General features: G+C 34.1%; 5 protein-coding genes and 1 non-coding gene across 7 annotated transcripts; 3 read left to right on the forward strand and 3 right to left on the reverse strand.

Annotated features, from left to right (window-relative positions):
- Positions 1-655: 655 nt before the first annotated feature.
- On the forward strand, positions 656-727 carry TRNAE-UUC (transfer RNA glutamic acid (anticodon UUC)). Its single transcript has one exon. It is a non-coding gene; the product is annotated as a tRNA-Glu (tRNA).
- A 2,338-nt stretch (positions 728-3,065) lies between these two features.
- LOC137809651 (uncharacterized) lies at positions 3,066-3,775 on the reverse strand. The gene has a single exon (XM_068610750.2). It carries the CDS (start codon positions 3,635-3,637, stop codon positions 3,233-3,235), a length of 405 nt encoding a protein of 134 aa, XP_068466851.1. The 5' UTR covers positions 3,638-3,775; the 3' UTR covers positions 3,066-3,232.
- Positions 3,776-9,160: 5,385 nt separating this feature from the next.
- Positions 9,161-10,158, reverse strand: LOC137810937 (Trm112p-like protein). Its single transcript, XM_068612441.1, has 3 exons — positions 9,925-10,158; positions 9,790-9,844; positions 9,161-9,443 (listed from the first exon to the last, which is right to left on the reverse strand). The coding sequence occupies exons 1-3, from the start codon at positions 10,011-10,013 to the stop codon at positions 9,354-9,356; spliced, it is 234 nt and encodes a 77-aa protein (XP_068468542.1). The 5' UTR covers positions 10,014-10,158; the 3' UTR covers positions 9,161-9,353.
- Positions 10,159-13,439: 3,281 nt separating this feature from the next.
- LOC137810938 (Pentatricopeptide repeat (PPR) superfamily protein) lies at positions 13,440-15,699 on the forward strand. Its single transcript, XM_068612442.2, has one exon. The coding sequence runs from the start codon at positions 13,654-13,656 to the stop codon at positions 15,400-15,402; it is 1,749 nt and encodes a 582-aa protein (XP_068468543.2). The 5' UTR covers positions 13,440-13,653; the 3' UTR covers positions 15,403-15,699.
- Positions 15,700-17,144: 1,445 nt separating this feature from the next.
- On the reverse strand, positions 17,145-19,920 carry LOC137810939 (SKP1-like protein 1B). Of its 2 annotated transcripts, XM_068612444.2 has the most exons (3): positions 19,407-19,899; positions 17,515-17,698; positions 17,145-17,398 (listed from the first exon to the last, which is right to left on the reverse strand). In XM_068612444.2, exons 1-2 carry the CDS (start codon positions 19,698-19,700, stop codon positions 17,525-17,527), a joined length of 468 nt encoding a protein of 155 aa, XP_068468545.1. In that variant the 5' UTR covers positions 19,701-19,899; the 3' UTR covers positions 17,145-17,398; positions 17,515-17,524. The 2 variants fall into 2 exon arrangements, with proteins under 2 accessions (XP_068468545.1, XP_068468544.1); XM_068612443.2 differs by having other exon boundaries at positions 17,145-17,698; positions 19,407-19,920.
- A 4,812-nt stretch (positions 19,921-24,732) lies between these two features.
- Positions 24,733-26,166, forward strand: LOC137809204 (uncharacterized). Its single transcript, XM_068610340.2, has 2 exons — positions 24,733-24,996; positions 25,090-26,166. The coding sequence occupies exons 1-2, from the start codon at positions 24,733-24,735 to the stop codon at positions 26,164-26,166; spliced, it is 1,341 nt and encodes a 446-aa protein (XP_068466441.2).
- The last annotated feature ends 438 nt before the right edge of the window (positions 26,167-26,604 follow it).

Consider the following 26,604-nt stretch of genomic DNA (forward strand, 5'->3'; position numbering starts at 1 on the left):
GTGTTTCACAACAAAAATTTACTATTTATGGATCAGGCCTGCCTTTTAAATTTGAGAAAATATCAATCTCAATATATTTGTACTTTGTTATGACAATAAATATAATACAAGATGTTATTTATAATTTGAGTCATAAATTTTTATTTTTGTTATTTTATGTATTTTTAATTGTTTACTAATAATTGAATAATTGATCTATTTGATGTATTCTTAATTGTTTACTAATAATTGAACAAGTGATATAATTTTGATTTATAATTTTAATTGACTCTACCATCATTCTTAATTTTAACGTATATATTTATTATTATAATATAATTATTTAAATATTAAATATTTAAAATATTCTCGTGTTAACATACTTAGTTCATTAACAAAAATATAAACTCCATTAACTAATATAAGTTTGTATAAGAAACTTTAGGTTGACTTACACTTGTAGACGTTATGGTTTTTTTTTTATGTATTTCAAAATATGATCTATAACTTGTATGGTTTGTTTTAAAATCATAATTAACACCATTTGCAAAGTGAAAATGAGGAAACAAAAAGGTCTTTCGTAAGTCACGTTACAAATTGTAAGTTTCATGTTATAGTGATTTCAAAAAACGATTTACATAAATTTATAAAACATATTATGAAATATAAACAAAATTCCGTTGTCGTCCAGCGGTTAGGATATCTGGCTTTCACCCAGGAGACCCGGGTTCGATTCCCGGCAACGGAAATTTTTTTCATCACTTTTCTTTTTTCTTCTTAAATTGTATTCTCACCTTGCATTTGATTTTAAAGAGCTGTAGCCTCTAACTTATTATACTAAAATATTTGGATTCATTTTATTTATATTTTTTCTTAGTTTTATTTAATTAATATTTTTGAACATGATACCTAGAATGATGTTCTTGCGTTCAATTGAGAGGTAAAAGGAGGAAAATATGGGGTGTATTTCATAAAGTAGTTTCAAAATGCATTCCAAACATTTTAGAACTAGTTTTCCAAGATGCTCTTTAAGAAACCCAGAGTTGGGCTTTCAAAAGTGAATCGTTGAAAGTATGATGAGGTATATATTCCAAAAACTATGCAATGGAATATCTGCAAAATGGGGCAAATAGAAATGGAGTTAGGTTCCACAAGAAAATGAAATACTAGGATGGAAAAGGAGAGAAACATGAAAGAGACTGCAAAAACTAAGACAAAGGATATAACAATTGGGAGGGTCACAAAAGGTATAAAAAATGGGTAGAAAGAACAAAGAGAATGTCAAGTAGTTTATAATTTGAAATATTTTCTTTTTCTTTAAAAAAATATATTATAAATTATAAAATTTAGAAGATATTTCAATACCTTTCAAATAGTATAATCTAGCTTAAAGGATATTTTTAGTATTTTAAGAAGTATAGAAATATCACAATAAAATGTAGGAAGAAAAAGCCTTAGACAATTTGGTATTTGTCTCTCACTTTTGGCAATTGCTGTTTGTGGTTCTTTTTATTCATATATATAGCTTTTGTGTCTTTTTTTTTACTCTTTTAAATAATCCCTTATAATAAATTTAATAGCGAGTTAATGTCTTGAAAATTAATTTCTGAAATAGATAAATGTATTTGAGAAACTAATTTTCGAGAACTTGCTTTAAAGAACCTCACATGTTGCGCATGTATGAGTTGCATATTTCTTTTAGGAGAGTTATATATTTTCTTTTCATTATTTCCTCCTTAAATTTGTGATTTAGGAAGAAAAAGGCACATAAACAAAATGAAATCATTAAAATTCATTTTCTAAGCGAATATGGGATTCCATCAATTGTAGTAGCAATTGTGAATCTCAATAGTGGGATCATTTTCTTGTATTTTTCATGCTATTGAAGGTGGTATTCCCTCATGTACTCATCAGATTGAAGCATGATATGTTGGTTTTTATAGTAAGAAAATTTCAGAAGTTAGTTTTTTAAAATTAATTTTTGAAACATGTACTCATTAAGGAAGTAATTTCCGAAATATAACAAAAAATTGAATAAAAAAACAGAAAAAAGATGTACAAATAAAAAGGAGTTGAAAAAAAGGCTCACTTATTAATATTGGGCTGGATAGCTATTTCATTCACCTATTGAGCCATGATGTCCCATGTTTTGGTGAATGAATGTGATTTCTGCTTGCACGTCCATATATTTCTTCCCGTACTCCATACTTTAAAAAATATTTAAATTATTCTTTGATATCGTTTATAAAATATCTTTTTTTAATTTTAAAATGTGAAATTTAAAGACTTATCAGAATCTGAAATACAAATTGGTATTTCGGATTGTAATTTTAGAATGCAAATTTTGTTTGTAGGATGTGAAATACAAAAACTTATATTATGGAGTGTAGAATCTGAAATAATTATTTTAAGCATTTTTTAAAGTATGGGGGTGCAGAAATAAATCATGAGGGTGCAGGAAGAAATCATAGTGAATGAATTGTGTATTGTTCTAATTAGCGTGTAAGAATAGAGTTTAGTTTATATTAATTTTTAATTCATTTTGATAATTTGAACTAATGATAATGAAAGTGGTACTATATTTTTTATAACAAATTATTGGATAATTCTAGGCTTTAAGTAGATCTGTAAATCGCCCTTACCTCCTATGAAGAAAATTGATGGATGCCTCAATGGTGTGAATTATTTATTAAATTGGATGGTTTTTGTTCCTGCAGATTTCTAGTCAGAGAGTGTGACCATGGGGAGGACCATCTTGGTATGTTAGATGAAACTTTTGAGAAGTTTGAGGAATTGAAGTGTGTGACAATTATTCTAAAGATCTCTCACATGTTGGGTGAGAGAGATTCAGGATGAATCTTTTGAAGATGATGATGTTTTCTTAAAGAAAACAGAAAGCATCATATGCTGAATGAAATGGCCTCAAGAGGCATTTACCCAACACCACACATGAACAAAGATTTCTGTAAAACCCTTGTTAGGTTCATAAGTGTGATGAGAATGAATATCATAATCCCTATTATGTAATTCATTATCAAATATTGGCATATATCCCCCAATAAAGTAAAAGGAAGTGGCAAAGTGAATGATTTCCCTTGTGAACTTGGTCATTTTGAATTCATATATATGAGACAACAAAACCAATTTGTTTGAGCTTGGTTTATATCAGATTCACAAGCCTTGCATCAACAAAACTTGAAAGCAAAGCAAGGATCTTGTTGTGGAAAACATCATATGTGAAAAATTTAGACCATTACATACCAGCTATATGGAAAGAAGAAAACCACATCAACATCTCTTCAGTGAACATTTCAGCACGATGAGACTTGTCCTCGGCTCCCAAAGAGAAACGGCAGAGTGGACAGGTTTTGTGGTGACCCTTAAGCCATCTATTTACACAAATCTTATGGAATTTGTGAGAGCAAGGAAGAACACGAATTTCATCTCTGGCCTTTAACCTTGACAAGCACACACAACACCAGCAATCTTCATTGAAGTTGGATGCTGCTGCTGCTGCTGCTGCTGCAGATTCAGATGGTTGCTGCTTGTTACTTTGAAGGAGAATCATGTAAGAAGGTAAAGGGGCATCATTGTTCCTTTGTCCCTCAGCTAGGCCAATTAAATTGGTGACAAGTGAGACTAAGCCTTTGAGAGTCATCAGATTTACTGTTGGAGAAGCATGTCAATTAGAGCCTTAAGAAGAAAAGGAGTTGCAACTAATGGTCACACTGTCACAATTATAGTTCTCATTTAGTCTTAGATGTTTTGCTTGGTTTGAAAGGGTGGTTTGTGTGACAGTTTCTATCGTCCAAACACAGAAGCGGTTACACCAACATAAGAGTGTTACACCTGACCTAGATACCTCATTCCTTTGAGGTACGATAATACTATAAATTACAGGATTCCTAACTCCAGTGTAACACCTACTGTCTTGCACTATGTGCTTGATTATGCTTTTTCAACGTTTTTTTTCTCATTCCTCACTGTTTCTTACTTTATTTATTACTTTTTTTTCTGGTTTTTTTGTTGCTCTTTTCATACATTTGGGATGGCGTTCAGGGAAGGCATCATTAGGTTGTCATGCTCAGTATTTTCACCAAATCTTATACTTGTCTTAGTCAATGAAAACTCATACTCTCTACAGTGCCCACCCCACGTTTGGCATCAACATGCACATTCATTGCAAATGCTTTCAAAGGAATGAATCAAAGTAGAAATTACAAGTTTTTATGCTTATTAATAATACCTAGAAGTATCTTCTTAAAAAAAATTTTAAAAAAAAATTGCATTTTCTGTAACAAGATAAAAAAATATTAATTTTATGATTGAAAAACCAATGTGGTGAAAAGTGAGATCATTTTATTTCATAAAAATTTAAGTAACTTTTTATGACAAAAATTGAAAATACTTTTTTCTTTAAGAAAAAAAGGAAAAACCATTTTATTAGTTTGTATAAAAAAATGTCTGCAAACTTTCATCTTTATTTCTTACTCTTCTTGTACCTACATAAAATGTGAATTACTAAGTTATAACCAAACCAACATAGCAAAGATTTATAGACTGCCACATTAGAGGTGCATCACCAAAGATCCATTCGATTTAGAAGTTTCTAATTTTGTTATTGCAAAAAATTATTACAATGTTGTATATATTTACAATGGAGACAAGTCAAGCAACCAGGCCTTTCAATTCAATTGTTTTCGATCTATACATCACCATGAATTTATACCTAATACTCCATCATTTGTCTTACTCTTGACAAAATGTTATAATATTTTCTATTTTACTCTTTTTTTATTTTTATATATACATATATATATATAACTAAATATTACATGAAAAATAAACAGATAATTAATATTCACTTGAAATTTGAAAATGACGGAAGATAAAAAAACTTTAAAAATCAAACAGTTAAAAGAATGTAGAGGGAGAAGACGTCCAAGAAAAAAATTGAAATTAGTTTCGATTTCCATGCCTCAAGAGATTACTTAGCTTGATTGTGATTAGCAAACCAACACATTGGACCAAGTTCATATTTATGTAAATTTATTGATATTATACATCTCCATATCAAATAAAAAAATCCTTAGATCACTTAGTATCCTCAACAACTCTAATAGAAACAAAAAAAAACTATAATTTTACAAAGTTTTGTACCATTACTTGTTTTTTTTTCCAAAGTTAAAATTACTTTAAATCGGTAAGTCCTTTGTTGATGGTGTTATTGGTGATGAGAAATGTATTTTATAAGCTTTAATTAGTTCTTTATTGTCATTTGAATCCTAACTAATTTTTATCTAATATTTTTAAAAAACTTGTACGGTTATCAACTTATTTCAAGTATCACAAATGGGTATTGGTTTATTGTTTAAATTTTGAATCATTTTATTAAATCTCTCTGTTAATGATTAATCAATCTTATAAACGACTTTAGTAAGTTATATTCTCACCTAACAGAAGATCAAACTAACTATCCCATAAATAAATGACATAACCTAATGGAAGAGTTCTAAGCTTAAGTCCTAGTTCAAGCCCAACAACTAGGTTCATGGCAAAGAGGATTCAAGAAGATTGGGACTCTGCTACTGATAGCAGAAAAACTAAAACTAGTTGAATCCTAAGGTGAGGCTTCTTAGCACTTTAGAACCTTGAAGACACACTCACAGACTAAAGCGTATTAATCCACTAATTAATCAAAGTTCTTGCAAATTACAACTCAAAGAAATACAATGAAATTATGTCAACAATTTTTTTTTATGCACAAAAATTAAAGTCCTATTATATGCACTCCTTCACTTGTAGTTCCTTTGTGTATTTTTCAAGTGAGGTTGTTGTTGTCCCTTGCTTTGTCTCCTTAGGTTATTCAACCTTGAGTCTTTAATCCAGCTCCCTTTTAGTGATATAGCTTTCACCAAAACAAAATTTTAGCTCCACTACTCACCAAAACACTTTTTTATGTAAATTTCACCAAAGAGAGGTCAGACAAGTTTTAAAGCAACAAAACTCAAATTTAAAAATCAAAGACTACTGCAAATGGAGTTGATATTTGACAAGACTTGAAAGAGTATTCAAAAGAATTGACAAGCAAAAAATTAAGGCACACAAAGTGGAATCCTAGTTAATGGAACTAGAATAGATGAATAAAACCAAAACAACACTACAAAATTTTTTTGTGTAAATTTTTCACAACTTCCCAAATTTATGCTGGACAGAATACTTCAAAATTGAGCTTGAAATTTTAACCACAGAAACTTCAATGTTTTAGCTCAAAATAGGCGTCGGAATTTCACCAAAACAGTGAGCCAAATAATTTTAATATTTTTTTCAAGATCACTGACACATCATCGTTTTTTCAGAGTTAGAATTTTTGCAATCTGTTCATTTTTCATTTATCATTTCTTTTGTATTTTGAATTTTGATGTAATTCTTTTTTTCACTTTTTCTCAACACATAAAACTACTCAAATCCAAAATTTCAGAATTTTTTACCCACATAATTAATTTCTGGGAAAGATTCCAGCCATCATAGTAACAGTGATGGCAGAGAAACCCTAAACTGGAATTAGAAAACAGTAAGGAAACTTCAAAAACCACAATGAAAATGATTGGAAAAAGAACTTGTATGGAACTAACACACAAGTATGAACTCAAATATGAAAATATAAAATGCACCAAAGCTTAAAAAATAGAAATATAAACTGCACTCAAAATCAAAATCAAGCAACCAAATCAACAATAAAAGGCATCACTAGGAATTTATGACATTGTAGGATCAACATGACTTTGACAAAACTTGTATGGATTCAAAAATCAAAAAAGACTCAACCACAAACACTTTGCACCGATTAAAACATCAATAAGACTCATAAAATTAAAAAAAAAAACAGCCAACACAAAATACTCAATGGAACCTAAAAACAGTTTGGAAGCTCAAGAACAATTTGAACCAAAATAAAACCGTACAGCAATTTAAAAACAGTAACACAATTAAAATGACATAAAAAAACATCAAGACAATCAAGGCAAGATGAACAACACGGATTTGAAGAAAACTCAAAAATAAAATGAAGAGAACACTTATCTCTTGAAGAACCAAAGCTCTTGAAGAACAACCCATCATTTGGTATCAACCCATCATAACATGTGCCTAATCAATTTATGGTCGTGTAATGAAAATATTAGATCACCCAATATGACATAAGTTGCTTAATAAGTTTGTGGTTGTGCTCGCTTTCATCGTTTTATTGATTGTCCATATTCAAATTACCATACAGGCTAAGGCTAGACAATTGCTTAAGTTATGAAAAATGAACTTACTTGTGTCACAGAGGGTTAAACTTTAAGCAAAAGTTATAGAACTAGGTTGACATTGCCTGATAAGGTCAATCTTTGTAGATACCACCTGGTAAGTTCTAACGTCTGATAAGGTTTATTTTCATAAATATCGTCTAATAAGGTCAATTTTATTAGATACCACTTGATAAAGTCGACTTTCTGATAAGGTCGACTGCTTGATAAGGTTGATTTTCGTAAATACCACCTGATAAGGTCAATTTTAGTATATATTATATGATAACATCAATTTTTGGTACATACCACCTAATAAAGTCAATTTTTGTAAATGCACCTAATAAGGTCAGGTCGATTACCGTCTGATTATGTCAATATTTGTAGATACAATCTGATGAGGTAGATACCACCTGATGAGATTGATTTTTGTAAATACCGACTGGTGAGATCGATGTTTGTAGATACTGCCTGATGAGATTGATGTTTGTAGATATCGCCTGATGAGATCGCTTTTTGTAGATACCGCCTGATGAGATTGAATTTTGCAGATACCGCCTGATATGATTGATTTTTGCAGATACTTCCTAATGAGATTGTTTTTTGCAGATACCGCCTGGTGAGATCGATTTTTGCAGTTATCTCCTGATGAAATCGATTTTTACAAATACCACCTCATGTGATCAATTTTTTCAGATTCCGCTTGATGAGATCGATTATTTCAGATACCGCCTAATGAGATCGATTTTTTCATATACCACCTGATAAGATTGATTTTTTCAGATATTGCATGATGAGATCGATTTTTGTAGATACCAACTGAGGAGATCGATTGTTGTAGATATCGACTGATGAGATTGATGTTTGTATATATCGCCTGATGAGATCGATTTTTGCTGATACCGCCTGATGAGATCGATTTTTGCAGATACCGCCTAATGAGATCGATTTTTGTAGATACCACATGATGAGATCAATTTTTGTAGATACCCCTGACAAGGTCAACTTTTGTAGATACCCCCTGACAAGGTCAACTTTTGTAGATACCTAACAATATCAACTTTTGTGGATACCACATGATAATGTCAACTTTTTTAGATACCACAAGACAAAGTTTTTTTTAGATACTACCTGATAAGGTTTGTTTTTGTATATATTGCCTGTGCACGACCTTCGACAGACATTTGTCTAGGCATGACCTTCAATAGTTCTTCATCACATGGCTTCCTCCATTAAATAGCGCAACATTTACGCTTATTCCCATATCCGTTTATGCTCGACGCGAGCCTCTTCTCTTTGACTCTCTTACTCAACGTAGGCTTCTTCCCGTAGTCGTTCTCGTTCAGCCTAAGCTTCTTCTGCTCGTCGTTTGGCCCATTTTCACATTGTAGTTCATCTATGGTATCCAAATCTTACAAAGAGTAGGAACATGACCATCGTCTTCAGGTTGAACTTGTCTTTGATTCCTCATGATGTTGCAAGTCATTGTGTGGAGGTAGAAAAATTCTAGCCACACAATGGACACCATTGTTTTGGTTCAAAGTTTAAATGACTTCCAACTAGAAGATTTCAGTTAGGTTTCATTATTTATGGTAAGAGATGTATTTAAACCTTAACCAATTGTTTGTTATCCTCTAAATCTTAACTAATATTATCTAATATAGAAAATTTATATCTTTCTCAACTGATAGAAGATCAAGCTAACAGACTAGCTACATTACATTGTCTCTTAATAGGATTACATTGTCTCTTAATTGGAAATGAGACTAACTACTAGTAAACTACTAAATTTCACATGAGTGATGATAAACCTCGATCATTCAATTAGAGAACTCTCAGAGATACAAATCAGCTGTTAATTCAAACAATGAAAGGGAAGGAGAAAATTGAGATTTATTTGTTCAAATTCTTTTCATTGAAGGAAAAGAAGAAAAACACGATTCTTCCCTCCAAGTGGAAACAGCGTAAGTTCTTTCTCTCACGAAACGTTACACTGACAGAAGGGTCACAGATAGTTTATCATATCATAAAAAAAATCTTACAATCTCAGACACTTCTTCCTTGATTCTCTTCATTCACAGCTGATCAATTGGCATCATTATCGGGTTTTGAAGCATCTTCTTCCTCAAGTATCTTCCCATCTCTCGGAACCAAGCACGGTACCCCATTTTTTATCTAACAAGTAAAAAGAACACAGAAACATAATTACATGAGTCTACTCACCATTAAACAAAATGCTCATTATTATTGGAGAGAGGGGTAACTTTACCCTGTAATAAACTTTTCAATACAAACATTTTATAATTTTTCAAGATTCATAAATTTACAGATAGAACAAACAACAGATTGATAATTGCTGGAAAATGGGGCTTATGCAGTAACCCTTAAGGAGACAATTAGGATTTCAGCAACACAACAACATGGTTAGCAGACAAGGAACCTTAAAATTCCCAAAAGGATGAAAAAAAAGGAACAGAAAGTGAAAATTGAAAGGAAAGAGAAGAAGGGAATTAGAACCGACGGGAAAGGCAACGCCAATAGCATCACTGATCAGGGAATTTGATTCCTCACAATACCTGCAAAACCAAAGAGAGATTATTAGTAAAAAAAACTGAAGAAAATATAAAAAGTTTATAAGGAAATTCAGAGAGGAAACCTTAAAGGTTGCTTAGAGAGAGGGCAAACGAGGATGTCGGATAGGGTTTTGGCTGCTTTTTGCAGAACCTCTTTACTTCCTCTCACCATTTCTTCTCAACTTCGCTCTTTCACGTTGCACTGCTACCCCTCTCAAACAATTTTCTTAAATTACCAAATGGCCCTCTAATCATTTTTGTTATTCTAGATCTCAGGCTCCATCACGCCAACAAAAGAAATATTTTTTTGTTTTTCTGACATAATGCTTAGAAATAACTTTCCTTAAAAATAACAAAAACGCTCTTTTTTTCCCTTTTATTCGGCAATAACCATGTTAAGAAATAACTTTTTTAAATTGTGTTGAGATTGAATTATATCAGATGAAATAAAAAAATGTTATTATTTAATTTATATTCATTAAAGTTTCCTTATAACAATTCCAAAGTTTTATTCCTTTGATAAGGTTGACTATACTATACGATCATACTACTATAATCCACGATGAAAAATCAACGTTTCAAAAATATTATTTACTTTATTGGAATTTTCGTCAAATTAATAGTTTTAGCGTCTAAAACCTTTTTTTCCCGAATTTAATTCCTTAATATTTTTATAATTCGTCAGTTTGTTCGATTTTTTATTTCATTTTTCATAGTCATTTATTATTTTTTACATGAATCGAGGGATTATGTGAGGTAACAGTGGTAAAGACTTGTCATCAACAGCAATTTGATAGTGGTTTAATATAAATACAAATTAAATAAAGTTATAAATAATTAAAAATTAAGAAATCAGAATTGCATGGAAGAAAATACAGTAAACAAATTATTGATAACAAAAACTTAAGAGACTAAAATTATAAAAGAAATAGAGATCAAAATTGTGAATTTTTCAAAATATAGAGTTTAGGATTATAATTAAGTCTATTTTCTTTATTAAATTTCTCTAATTTTTTAGGCCATTCTTTTAAAAAAAAACATGAAATTTATGCTTGGTCAAAGAAATCTCAGCTCAATTGTAGCACTAATATTAATTTTTCTCAAAATAATAATAATAATTTAGAAAAACATGAAATCTTTAAAAAACTGTTTGAAAACCATGATACAATGGAGGAAAAAGAATAATGTTTTTTTTTTTAATTTTTGAGAAAGCGTGACTTATAGGCTATTTTTCAAAATAAATAATCAAATTTATAATATGAAGTAGATTGTTAATTTTAAGTATATAAAACTAATGTTTTTTTATTAAGAAAAAATGTTTTCTACTCGATTGAGTAGACGTGTTTTTTAATATTCTTATTATATTATATCTAATATTCATAATTTATATATATATATATATATATATTTTGTAATCAAAATATATTTTTTTTTATAGAAATTTTAAATATTTATATAAAATTAAAATAAAATATTTAAAAAAATTATTTCTATTTTTCAACAGAGGAGCTTCATCATGTATAAGCTCTTGTGTAAATATATGATCATCACATATTAAAACAAATAAACATAATGCAAACAACAGGTAAATTAATTATTTTTAAGACTTTTAATATAAATATAACTCTAAATATCCATATAAAGCCATAAATTCTAATGTATTTTCACACAAAAACATAAAGTGTCTATCATAATTTATTTTTTTATTTTTTTTTATTTTTTTATCAGCGTCTATCATAATTTATAATTTATCTTTCTCATGTCAGACTTTTATTGACTCATAACTATAGGCACTTTACTCTACTTCCGGAACACTCGTATATTGAAATTAACATCCAGATGCTTGTCTTGTCATACTACTCATTGTCTCAATCATGCGCATAATCATTTCAATATCTCGTCATCTCATATGACAGGGTGAATTTATATGACATGGAAGATCAAATTATATTTCAGATTGCAGACAAAATCGTGTGAACCTCCTTCGACTCTCACAAACTGAATAAATAACCTCATTTATGTGATTTCATTACATCATTAGAGTCACAGGATCGTCTTATTCACAGATAGTCACCAATCAATACATCTTGATAACAATATCGACACAATATTTTCTTTCCTGAAAATAATGTGTCTTGATCACACATTCACATCATTCCATACTTCATGCAACACATTAATACACCATTCAATCATGACATGAACTTTCACACAAATCCAAATATATCACCAAAATTTACTTAAACTCATAAGCAATTACTTTTAATCATATTTTTAAATAAAAATTAAAATTTACACTTAAAAATAATAAATTAGTCTCTTAAAAGAAAAAAAAAAGAATAATTTTTTTTAACTGGCTTGAGTGAGAATTTGCTCACTTGAGCGATATTGACCGGAAACACCCCAAAATTCACCCCATTTCCACTTGAGCAAGAACCTCTCCCGCTTAAGCAAAAATAGACCAAAGAGCACTTCATATTTTCATTATATTCTTACTTGAGCGAGAAAATTCTCGCATGTACAATATATGTAGAAAATATTTTGTAAAATCATATCTATTTCACATTTTCACATTATCCTTTACGTGATTTATCAAACTATTCAAATACATTTATTTACCTATTCAAATAAAAACTAATGTAATTCTCCAACATATGCCACATTTACAATTTCACATTATAATCTCAATCAAATTCTAATATACAAAAAAATAAACAATCATGCAAAAAAAATTAAAATTGGTGACCACGTCACCCCCACATTCGAATCTTCTAATCTAAGGTTCTATTGAAAAGAATAAAATTGGCTTCGCTTACCTAAACTTCAGCAGATGCTCACTAAGAGCTCTAAATCCTAAAATTGTTTATGAAGATAAAAACATCACATACAAGCCTACTAAAGACAAACCTAATGAGATCAAAACTAACTCAAAGAAAAAAGAATAAAATAAACTTACTCTATCTGAGATTTTGATCTGGCATAAAGTTCGTTGCCAAGAGTCCAATGACAAACTCCAATCATTGATTTGATGAGTGGAAAGGTTAAAATCTTACAGAAAAAACAAAGAAAGAAAAAAAAACTTCTACAAAGATGGTGATTCTTTTAAAATGAAACATGAACATTGAATTTTCTATTTAATAATCTTTCGTTTTAATAATAAAATATTTAGATGTCATTTAAAATATATCACTTTTACATATTATTTTCTAACTCCTCAAAGCTTTTGATTCTTCTTTAAACCAAAAATACTTTTCAAAACATTTAGATTTGACCTAAACTGATAAAATCAACTAAATATTACTTTTTCTTATTTTTTTTCAATTAGTAAAAAATATATCAAGATTATAAATAATTTTATACCATCATTAAATATTTTTCACAAATTTATTCATAAAAATAAGAAGAAAAAATGAAATTAGTGTTTTCACATCTTCATATATAATAAGTTCATTTTTAAAAGCTTTTGTATATATTTTTTCTAAATTATTTCCATACTTCTTATACTATATAATTTTTTACACTAATTACTTTAAAGTTTTTTGTAATGAGAAATATTTTAAAAGTTACAAAATGTGTCATAACATGTTTAATTTAACAAGAAAGCAGGGAAAGGTTAATGTGATACCTAAGAACAGTGTGTGTGGTATGGTGGGTGAAACGCACCGTTTAGTGTTTGCATCGTGAACACAACACAAGGCACGCAGTGGTCTCGCCACAGAAGAGCGCGAGCTGAGAAGAGAGGCATGTTCGCCGTCAATGGCGATTAAGCTCTCCGCATCAGAGAATAACTGTGAAACCCAACCTCCAAATGAATGGCCAGAGTCTCCACGCGCCAACGGTTCCCATTCCGAAGCACCTTGCTCACGCGCCCCATCACCACCACCACTCGCACTTCATCTTCTTCGCTCACTGAAGCACAAAACCCAAGATTTTCCCTCTTCTCACAATTCGAAACGCTTCTTCGAAACTCGTGCCGAAGTGCCCGTCACCTCCTTCAAATCCAAGCCCTCCTCGTCACTTCAAGCCTCTTCCGCAACCCCTTCTTGGCACGCACCGTTTTGAGCCGTGCCTCCCGCTTATGCGACGTCGCTTACACCCTTTTGATCTTTCGCCACATTAACTCCTCCGACACCTTCTGCGTCAACACCGTGATCCACGCCTATTGTGATAGCGATGCACCTCATCAAACTGTTATATTTTACTTCCGCTCTTTGATGCGTGGGTTCTTTCCGAATAGTTATACCTTTGTTCCACTCGTTGGCTCTTGTGCGAGGACGGGTTGCGTTGATTCTGGGAAAGAGTGCCATGCGCAGGCCACCAAGAATGGTGTTGACTCTGTGTTGCCTGTCCAGAACTCTTTGATTCACATGTATGCTTGTTGTGGGGGTGTTCAGCTTGCTAGGGTGTTGTTTGATGGAATGCTGACAAGGGATTTGGTCTCGTGGAACTCGATCATCGATGGCCATATGATGGTTGGGGAGTTGAATGCTGCACACCGACTGTTTGATCAAATGCCTGACAGGAATTTGGTTACCTGGAACGTAATGATTAGTGGGTATTTGAAGGGTAGAAACCCTGGTTATGCAATGAAGTTGTTTCGCACAATGGGTAGGTTGGGAATGAGGGGTAATGCTAGGACTATGGTCTGTCTGGCTACAGCGTGTGGTCGGTCGGGTAGACTCAAGGAAGGGAGATCAGTTCATGGGAGCATTGTCAAGATGTTCGTGAGGTCAAGTTTGATTCTAGATACGGCTTTGATTGATATGTACTCTAAGTGCAGGAGGGTGGAGGTTGCGCGGACAGTGTTTGACAGGATGACCGAAAGAAATTTGATTTCATGGAATGCAATGATCTTAGGGAGCTGCATTCAGGGGAGTCCTGAAGATGGACTGAGCCTGTTTGGCGAGATGGTTGGGATAGATGGAAATGACAGGGAAGAGAGTTTGAGGTTGCTCCCGGATGAAGTAACCTTCATTGGCATTCTCTGTGCCTGTGCTCGGGCGGAGCTGTTGGCTGAGGGCAGGTCTTACTTCAAAAAGATGACTGAAGTGTTTGGTGTGAAGCCAAATTATGCTCATTTTTGGTGCATGGCAAACCTTCTTGCAAATGTGGGGCTTGTTGATGAGGCAGAAGAGTTTCTGCGAAGCATGGCAAAATTTGATGGGCATATGTCATGTGAGACATTGTTATGGGCAAGTTTGCTTGGTTTGTGTCGTTTCAAGAGGGATGTGTACTTGGGGGAACGAATTGCTAAGCTTCTTGTTAACATGGATCCTAAGAACCTGGTTTGTTACCAGTTTCTACTGATCATTTATGCCGTTTCTGCTCAATGGGAGAATGTTTCTGGAGTGCAAAAACTGATGAAAGAAAGAAGGTTAGGGATAATACCTGGAAGCACTCTTTTGGACTTGAAAAATATAGTTCACAATTTCAGAGTGTCCAATAAAGACCAAGAGGGAATTGAAGAAGTAAATACGATGATGGATGAACTAGCTCATAGATTCAGGTTGCCAAGTGGAGATTTAAGCCGGTCAGTAGATCACAAAGAAAGTACTAGCTAGATTATCAGAGAAACCCTTGAACAAGTATTGTGAGAATTCAATTCACATTCTTTTATATAAGCTGTTGGGAATTTTGTCGGTCGAGAGATCTACTCACTCAACAATCATGTAGTATCCCAGTTTCATATAGATGCAAGTGTCACTTGGGGCATGCATACGGTTACTCACAGAAATCCCAATTTTGTATTGAGGTTTTGGATTTATGATTAAGCTTATAATCTTGTCGAAGTTTACGGTCGCTTGTGCTGAACATACATTATGGATTTTTCGAAATGATTCCCCAAGGGATGTTAGAAATATGAATTTATTTGAATTTTTAAATTTACGCCAAAGGCAGTTGGGTGTGTTTGTTAACAATTACATTCGTTTTACGCTGTTAATACCGGGCCTGATTTACTGAAAAAAGCTGCACTGTAAAGACTTATTTTTCTTGCATCTCCATAGTTTTTTTCACACCTCCATAGAAATAATGAAATTTTCATTTTATGTTTAATAAACAAATAAATAAATTCACAACACTCTTCATCTTCTTCCTCTTCATGTTAATAGCAAATCCAACACCGTGATTTAGGGTCAAACGCGAAACTCATCTAGTAGGGAGTGCTTTTATCCAGGTTCCGATTGTGGATGCTTACCATCAAGTTGTGCACGACCTTGATACGATGGGGATCCTAGAATAATTTTATGGTTGTTATGAAAGAGTGTCTAGAAAAGGGATCATCTAGTACTACCGTGTCACGTGATAGTCTAAAAGATAAAAAAAAATTTATTTAATACAAGTGTCTATGGTAAAGATAAGTGACTAATATAATCTTTTAGTTAAACCCTAAACAGAGGAAAGAGGAAAAAATGATTTAGACGTCAAACCAATACACAAAAATTACAAGAACATGAATTTCGTGCATGAATTATAATGAAGGAAGAATATTTGCAATTCCCATCTATAGGAATTGATAGCAAACAACCAAACCAACAAACATAACAAGTTACACTTGATCTCACGTGGTACCTCTATAATCTTGAGATGTTTTTATGGAGAAACATGCAATAGATACATATTTGAATTGTACAGAGATAATGTATCTTTGGATTAAAAAAATCTTTTGAATTATGTTATTTTTATAAACGTAGTCCTTATCATAGACACTCTTAAGAAATATAGATCCTCTATAAAATCCATAATCTCTACAGAGATCACGAGGAAGAATACCTTATACTCCAATTTTATGGAAAAATGTGATAGATATTTTATTTTAACACTTTAGTATATATAACCTATTCAGCAAAATTAAAATAATTCAAATGAAATGGTTATATAAGTATAGTGATTCTTAATTAATGTTTTTTAAAATATATTTTAAATTGTTTAATCTAAAACGTATCTCCAAATCCAAATGAATCTTCTAAATGAATAATCTTCTTAATTGTATAATTCATAGTATTTTTTTTCAAAACATATTCTAAAACATATTCTCTATAGTTAAAAACTGAAATCCTGTTTTTAGTTTGACAAACAGTGCAGTTTAGCAGAATACTTTATTCCTTTCTCCGATTAAACCCCTCCTCTAAAAGAACTATAAAAAGGTGAATATCAGTTCTTCCATGTTAGTGTATATATATAAATTCATCTCCAGTACGCTCTAGATTTTGAATGCAGTTATCAAGAATATAATTCCGACATGATATTCGGAATGTTCTGTGATAGCAGTCTAAGAACCTTCTTAGAAAAGTCGATCATGAAATGGTGTCTCCAAATCTTGCTTAGCTGCAACACCTTTACATTAGTAAGCATACAGTGGTCTTAGCACTCATTTAGGTGCTTACACTTATTACCAATACGGGATGATAATTTAGGAGCCAAAGATTATTGAACTCAATAACCTTCGTGTCAGAATAATCGCTTCCCCTCATCATAACTATTACTTACAATTCAAGCGCTCTTAACGTTCATGAAGGAAGATAATTCTGACTCGCGAACGCAGTCAACAAAAATAGTCTGAAATAGAAAACAAACAAGTATATAGCATAGGTAAATCTACAAGGAAGATCTTTGAAAAACAGACAAGCATAGCATAAAACCACAAGGCAGATCTTTGATTCAGATTTTATGACCTCAACAAAATCATTCAAAGGCCCATTGATTTTCCCGACGAACTTCCTCTTCTTCCTCAGGGGTGAAGTCATTCTTAATGTTAAAGGTCTTGCGAATTTCCTCTGGAGTCTTCCCCTTGATCATGTCTGCTACAGTCTGGCATGTAAGATCCAGCAGGCTCTTGATGTTCAGGTAGTTCGCAGCCTAAAAGCAAAATTCTCTCATTAATAATACGTAAGACTTAGCCTGTTGAATAAACAGACTATAAATTGGGATGAGATTCTTCACAAACTCCTTCTATGAGATTAAAATTTTAAAACAAAACTAACTTTTCCAAAAGCTAAAATTAACTTATTCACGTAATCTTCTGCACATGTTAATTTTAACTTGTAAAGAAGTTTATTTCAATTTTTCTTCCCTTCTAGGAGCTTATATAGACCAAACAAGTTTTCCATTGCACAAATTATCCAAACATAGAAAATGAGGAAAAGTAGTAGGAATTCCAAGACTTCAAATGTAAATAAATGGAGTACATAAGGCAATCCTTCCCAAACATGGAAAATGAGGAAATGTAATAGCAATTCTAAATTAGAAAGTTAATAACTTTTGATAGAAAAAAAAGGATAAGCTTATTACACATAAAAATGGGAAATTTCCCAAAAGGAATTGAGTGACAGCCAAATGAATGAAACGAATGGAAAGAGAGTCCACATGAAGTGATTTATTAAATAAACAAAAAAAACAGGAAATCTGGAGAACTATTCAACTCCGAAGAATTAGGGGTAGAGGTTATTGAGCAGCTTGAAAAAGCACATGCCCACTTAAGGAAAGTTGAAAGTGAAGCAGGACGGTTTTGGGTGAATGACATTGCAATTTCCAAACCATTAAAAGGAATTGATTTTATTTCTCTAAAGTGATCTTCACTTTAGACATAAATGCAGGAGACCTCAGACATTGATGAAAAATTTACAGATGAATATGAAGTCATGCACAACGAACTACAACATTGAATGAATCACATTGAAAATTCCCAAAATTTAATGTGTAGAGAACACAATCCTAAGGAATAATGAATGCCAGCAATGAGACTCTAAGAGTTCAGACTTTAATTACAAACACAAATTTGGTTCTCTAATAATGCTTTACTGAAGTTATGTTATGCAGAATCTCGTTGACTGATGAAGGGAGAGTTTAAGCAAGTTCACATAAGTCAACCCAAGTTTAATCAGAAAAGGGTTTGATAATGAGTTAACTCAGTTTTCTCTACCTAATATAGTAAACTCGCAAGAGTTTAAGAGATAACTAAAGAATTAGACAAACTTACACGCTTATATGTAAATAAACCATGTTTTTTCAAATGAACCAACACAAAAAGAAAAAAAAAAGAGCAACCCTAACAGCTCATCAAACTCAACCAACCACAAAAATCATCTAGAATCTCAGATACGGTCAATTGAAAATATCTGGTCACATGATTGGCACAATATCCAGTTTACAATTACACACAACTCGAGGAACCAACTAATATCACCACGGATCACAGACATTCCGAATCATTAAACAGCAGCTCCGTAAATGACAGAACACCATAGCGCATAAACGAGAAGAATAAATAATCAATTAGTTAACTAAGTATTAGCCTAGTTCCTAAATAATCAAATAATAAAATTGCATAAACAGCCTCCCGAGTATTAAATACCAATCAATTTAGTCTTTACATTGATATATTTTGCTAACATACATACAGATACCATTAGCGAGATGTGATATATTTTAGTAACATACACACAAACATACAGAGACTAATTTGCGAGATTTTTCAACATTGAAGAGACTATCTAGTATCATTTGCAATATAATTAGTAAAATTCGAGGCATAAAATTGAAAAGGTTTTGAAAGAGAAGAACTGACCAGGATGAGATCAAAGAGCGTGGCCTGATCGACCTTGACGAAATCCGCGTCCCAGGCCTTGAGATCTTCCTCAGAGGGTTTGTCGTCGGGATTGGCGGCGTCGACGTGTTTTTTGCAGTACTCGATAACTTTGGCGAGGATCTTGCTGGTGACGTTGGGGAGAGGGATGCCGCTGTCGGCGCAGTCGTCCTCAATCATATGCTTTATCGTCTGCGACTCCAACGCCACCGCCTCGTCCACCTCGAACGCCTCCCCGTCCGAACTCTTCAGGGTGATCTTCCTCGCCGATGACATGATGATACGTAGACGATGATGATGATGCTGCTGATTCCGAACGAAAGAATCGAAAGAAAAGGGAAAGTCACGAACCCTAACTTTTCTCTGATTGGGATGAAAAGGCAATTAACGCGCTCGGGCCTTATTTATACTGCAAGAAGACCAACTCTCTCTCTCTATCGTTAGTTAGGTTTGATTTATCCATAAGATCATCATCACGCCCTCGTGTCTCTCCAACAGTTCTTCATCGCAAATAATTATTAATAATTATAGTAATAATAATTTATTCATCGAAAGTATTTAAACTTTTTTAAAAAATATACATTTCTAGTAATAATTTATTATGATTTTTAATCTATGTTTCTGAAATTATTAAAATAATTGTATTTCTAAATTGCTTCTCATAAAAAAAAACCTTGGTAAAAGAGATAAACATTTAAAAATATATCAAAATGAACACGTATTAATTTATATTCATATAAGAATTATATAAAACTAAATTATTTTTTAACTCACACAATAGACTTAATATATAATAGTAAAATTTATTTAATAAATTATTTTGAGATAAATTTTTATTTTTACTTTATATTCTTATGAGTTTAGAGTTAACACATTCATTACCTTTTACCTTAAAAACTTTCATCTATTTATAATTTTCTCATGAGTTATTTTCTATGGGAATAGAATATTTCAAGCTCATTTAAGGCCAATATTTTTCTAATGTCTTAGGGTTTTACTTGAAATTAATCTCATTGCAATTATAACTTACTACATCGAGAGACGAATGAAATAACATTAAGACATTTGACTTAGTGACTGATCTGTCTTGTCGAGAGACCAAATAATGTTATGTTCGCGTCATGTTATGTAGTTTTGGTTGGGTCGTTTGTCTGAGATAAAGATGTTTCCATATATGATGATAATGTGTATAACTTTTCTTTGAATTCTCTTCTTTTTCTATAAATGAATAAGGTATATAAAATTAAATTAATATAATATTATATTAATGAGAAAATAATTTTTCACATAAGGAAGGACTAATCAAATTTGCTAATACAACAACATCCATCAATGCTGAAACAGATGAAATTATAATTGAAAATATCATATATAATCAATTTTATTATCTAAATATATTTTGAAAAAAAAAATTGTTGCTTTTTGTTAAAGTTGTTGTGAATTAAACATTGATAGAAAAGTTCAAATTGTGAATAAAATGAAAGAACTATTTTTTTGTTGCAAAAAGTTGAATAAAGTCAATAGATTAATAATTTTTTACTTTATTGCTTCATTATTTTTTTACACTACTTGAATGAAGATTAAAGATTGATGGAAATATTCAAACTTCGAACAATGTTGAAATTTGGAATCAGTAAATAATAATCAATTACTCGTAATACATAGAATTAATAATTAGTTATATATTTTTTTAGTTGATAATCGATTATAGATGGTCGAGAAGATGGAACATAATTGATTTTTGTTTTGTGGGTTCCACTCTCAAAGACTCTTCTTCTTCATCCCTGTGTGGTTTGCTTCCTACACACGATTGACGTAAAGATCTTTCTTTACTCTTTTTTAATTATATCCTCGGTTTTTTCCAGCACAACAAATCCAAAATTGTTAGATAAATATGAAAGAACCAGACAATCTTTTAATAATAATTTTAGATGGAAGGCAACGTTGGAAGAGTAAAGAAGAACATAAATGGTTATCGGTTTGAGGCAACGCCAACCAATGGAAGCATCAAATTAAATGAAGAAATGGAGCAACACCACATGTGAGAATGCAAATAGTTTTGCTGGTTGAGAATGTGAATAGTTTTGCTGGTTGAGAATGTAAATAGTTTTATTTGTCTAGGAAATGATATATTTCATTGGGAAAGAGGGATCAATAATAAAAAGTAGAGAAAGGAAACAAAATGAAGATAAGGAAGGGTCAGGGTACTACTTCACTACTACAATTAACATTAAAATTATTATTAATTGTAACTTTATGTAATGATATTTTTATTTAATATGATAATGTGGTTTTTATGAATACATTAAATTGTATTTTTTAAATAATAGATAATTAAATTTCATAATATTATTAATTTATATATCATAATATTTTTAAATTTTAAAGATACACCAAAATTTTGTCAGCCAAATTTTAAATACTGATTTGCTTTTAAAATATATTAACCTTTTAATATTAAAATTATTTAAACACATTAATTTAATTAACAAAATTAATTTAAGTTAATAAAATGAAAAATTATATAATTATATAATTATATTTAAATTTAAAATTTTATTTATTTATTTATTTTAATTCTACATTATTTTATTATTTTATTTATAATTGAAATTTTAAATTATTTTAATTAACTAAATGTGCACAAAATTAATTATTATTTATTTTTTTATTTTCTATGCACAAGGTAAATTTGTAATCTACAATTTACATAATTCAAAATATCTTTATCACCATCACATCACTCACATATTTCAATAAACTTTTCTCACACATCCACTTTAACATACTCCAATTCAAACACCCTCAACTTTCTTCTCAAATCTTCACACTTTCATTTCCTCACACATTCAACTTTCCACTTCCCAATCTAAACAAAGCATAATAATTACCATTTTAATAAAGAACAATTTGGATTAAAAAAACTAAAGATATTACCCAAAAAATATTAAAAATATAAAGAAAGAAAATTTATTAGAAGAGACTATTACACATAATAACACATTAAGTATACTTTATATAGTAATTGTACCGTCCGGTCCTCGGGCGTTGACTAAAGTCAACATGATGGGACCTCGAAGGTGGAACCCTTGAAAGTACAGCCGGACAGGAAGGAGTCTCCTTAGGCACACGGGTAAGGGCGGTCGTGGAGGGGGCGACACCGAGGCAGGGCGTGGAGGCCTCGGGCCTCGACACCTCAACAGTGAAGATGGACAAAGAAAGGTGATTTTCAAGCCACACCCCAGTTACCAGTAGGGAGAGCCCCAGATCACGAGGGACCCGTGCATGGGGTGTAGGGACGCGACAGTACGCACCACCGTTAGAGAGCCACTGGGACAGAGACGACCCGCAAGGGTCACGTCCCAGAGGATGATATGCATGCATGGCACGTGAGTATGGCAGGGAACTCCTAGGGCGGATGACTCAGAGATTGGTGCATGAGTTGGCATCCAAGCAGTCATCCCGTGCCAGTTGCATTTCGGTAGGGCCGTCTTACACACTGGATGACCCTAAGTCTGGGTGTTAGTGTCGCTAAGACGCACCTACAAAATGCTTAAATCACAGCTAAACAAAAGGGCAATGACACCAAAGGTATATAAGGTTGACAATAGACATAACCAGGTACGTTTGGACATTTCTACAGAATACTCTACGTTTTCATTAGTGCAAGTTATGCATTTCTGAGAGAGAAACAGAGGGAGAGAGAACACACAGTGATCTCAGAGTTAGAGTTTGGTGTTCATTACCCAAGATATTGACTTGATCGTTGGAGTGCAAACAGCCGCGAGGGTGCCCTTTGTTTTTGTGTTTTCAGGTGATTCCACCGAGGAAGGGAACGTGGGAGCGAAGGGTTCTTAGAAGCGAAGTCAACAGAAACGCACGAAGACGTTAGGTCAACCGACGGGAACATTTGGCACCCACCGTGGGGCACGTTCTAAAACACATGTCCCAATCGCAAGAAAGTTCAAGATTCATCGAGAAAGTTCGAAGATTCATCAAGAAAGTTCAAGATTCAACAAGAAAGTTCAAGATTCATCAAGAAAGTTCGAAGAATCATCAAAACAGTTCAAGATCCATCAAGAAACGTTCAAAGAATGAGGAATACAAGGCAAAGCTCCACTGCACCAGTTGGAAGTAAAGGATTGACTCTGTAGCAAGTTATGGAGATAATGTAGGGCAGGAGGCGATGGCGGCGTCAAGGGTTGAACAGGAGCGTATCCAGATGGACCTGGCGGCGTCGCAGGAAAGAAATGAGGAGTTGCGTCGTGGGTTGCGAAACCAGGCTGGGAGTTGCGAAACAGAGGACCAAGAATGCGTTACGCCTCCCAGAGAGTTCCCCATGCCCTTCTCGCAGGCGATCATGGATGCGGTGATACCATCCACGTTCGTAGGGCTGAAAGCTACGTTTACTGGTTTGGAAGATCCAGAGGCTCATCTCAATGTGTTTCATACGCAGATGATGCTGGTTGGCAGTTTTGACGCCGTGAGGTGCAAGCTGTTCATGAGCACGTTGGTAGGGACGACAATGGACTGATTCTTCAGTCTCCCAGACGACCACATGACTTCATTTGCACAGCTGTCGCAATTGTTCAGGGAGCAGTATATCGCGAACCGCGCTTCTCCACTCAATTCTTACGACCTCTTTGACATCCTGCAGTATCAGAGGGAGATGTTGAAGAAGTTCGTGAATTGTTTCGGGGCGCAGGTGGTGAAGGTCGCCACCAAGGATGAGACAATGATGGTTCATGTGTTTCAGAAAGGGATTTGTCCTGGCCCTTTCAGTGAATCCCTCATCAGGAGTCGCCCCAAGACCTTTGCTGAGATCAGGCGTCGTGCGGTGGTGCACATCACAACAGAAGGTGAAGTGAATGAAAAGCGCGCGTATGTTTTCCCCACGTACCCACGTGCACCGGCGCGTGCGCAGCCCATGAGGGTGCATGAAGCTGCAATGGGCAAGAAGAGCCAGGGGAGGAAGCAACCTTATGAGTCTAGAAAGCCCCAGGCTAAGGGACGAGCGAGGGAGGATAAGCCTGTGAGGCACAGTTTCGTGGTGGAGCCGAAGGATCTCATAGCCATGCCCGACATAGTAGAAAGGATGAAGATCCCAATGAAGACTGACAAGGTGCTGAGACCCCACAAGTATGCATGGTGCGAGTTTCACTAGGCATTCGGTCACCCCATACGCAGCTGCTTGGCGTTGGGGCATCAGTTGGATGTGTTGGTGAAGAGTGGGTTTCTGAATGACTATTTGGCAGAGTCATAGGGGACTGGGACCTCAACAACGTCAGGAGAAGATCAGGGGCATGAGATGCCTGTTCATGGGGAGATCCATACGATCTCAGATGGATTCTTAAGAGGTGGATGTACTGCCTCTCAGCGCAAGAGGTATACACGTTCGGTGATGTTGGTAGAAGTGCAGGTGGTGGATGACGTGCTCGACATTGACCTTGCTTTTACGAAGGCCGACCTTCGCGACGTCATTCCACATGATAACGACCCTGTGGTGATTTCGGTGGTAACCGCAGGGAGGAAGGTGAACAGGGTGTTAATGGACCAGGGCAGTTCAGCTGATGTAATGTTCTGGTCCACCTTTAACAAGTTGCAACTGTCTCCTGACTAGCTCAGTCCTTATACAGGGTGTTTGTACGGATTTGCGGGAGATCAGGTGGAACTGCGGGGGTATTTGGAGCTGAGGACCACCTTTACAGATGGCTTCACATCCCGCATAGAGAATATAAGGTATCTAGTGGTTAATGCACACTCAGCCTATAATGTCTTGTTGGGAAGACCAGCTTTGAACAAGTTAAGGGCGGTGGCGTCGACACGCCACATGAAGATGAAGTTGTCAGACTTGAGTGGGAAGGTGATAGTGATTAAGTCCGACCAACAGGAGGCTAAGAGATGCTATGAGAACAGTCTCAAAGCCAAGAGGGGGGTGTTCATGGTGGTGGAGCGCCCGCTTATCAAAGATGATCGCGCAGGAGTTGCTCGTGCAGAAAACGCTCGGGAAAGGAAATCCGAGCCAGTTGGGAACGTGGTGGAAAGGCCGATTGGCGGCAAGACGTTTAAACTGGGTAAGTCATTGGACCAAGCAGAGCAAGATCGAGTGGCTGAGGTGATAGCACGTCACCTAGATGCTTTCGCATGGTTTGCCTCGGACATGCCAGGAATAGACCTGGACTTCTTGTGCCATCGCCTCACTATGGATCCTAAGGTCAGGCCCGTCCGCCAGAGAAGAAGGAAGTTCAACGAAGAGAGACGTCTGGTCGTCCAGGAAGAGACGAAGAAGTTGTTGAACGCTGGCCACATCAGGGAAATTCAATACCCTGAGTGGTTGGCGAACGTGGTCTTAGTAAATAAGGCCAATGGGAAATGGAGGATGTGCGCAGACTTCAGTGACCTCAACAAGGCGTGCCCTAAGGACTCGTACCCCCTACCCAGTATTGACGCTTTGGTGGACAACACCTCAGGTTGTAGGATGCTCAGTTTCCTGGACGCGTTCTCAGGGTATAATCAGATCAAGATGCACCCCAGAGACGAGTGCAAAACGACGTTTATGACCGAGACATCCTGTTACTGTTATACAGTGATGTCGTTCGGTCTAAAGAATGCAGGAGCCACCTACCAGAGGATGATTGACAGGGCGGATGATCGCCCTGTCCAGATTCGTATCCGCTGGAGGGGACAAGGGCCACCCTTACTTCCAATGTTTGAGGAGAAACAGCCTGTTCGTGTGTGTTAGAATATATGGCCTTAAACGAGAGGGGGTGAATTGTTTAAGAAAGATTTTAGTAAACTTTTAAGCTTGGAATGAAAAATACTTCAAGAAAACCTTGATTAAGGATTCAGTTTTTCAAAACATAAAGCAAAAGCACAATACTGGAAAAACAATCAGTTGTTTTACCGAAACAATCGGTTTTTTATACCAGTTATTAATTGACAAAACTGAATTTAAAGAGATAGGGATAGAGAAATTGTACACAGTGGTTTATACTGGTTCACTCCAAATCCAGAGCTACATCCAGTCTTCTCAGAACCCTGAGGAAATCCACTAAGCAATCACTACTTGATCACTTACACCACAACCAAGAGAATGACCTTGAACACCTCAAGAAACACACTCTCCTTGGCCAACACTAAGATTACTGATCTTGAACACCTCAAGAACACACAGCCAATC

This window comes from Phaseolus vulgaris, chromosome 2 (assembly GCF_051622355.1).
Source record: "Phaseolus vulgaris cultivar YP4 chromosome 2, ASM5162235v1, whole genome shotgun sequence".
NCBI lineage: Eukaryota > Viridiplantae > Streptophyta > Magnoliopsida > Fabales > Fabaceae > Phaseolus > Phaseolus vulgaris.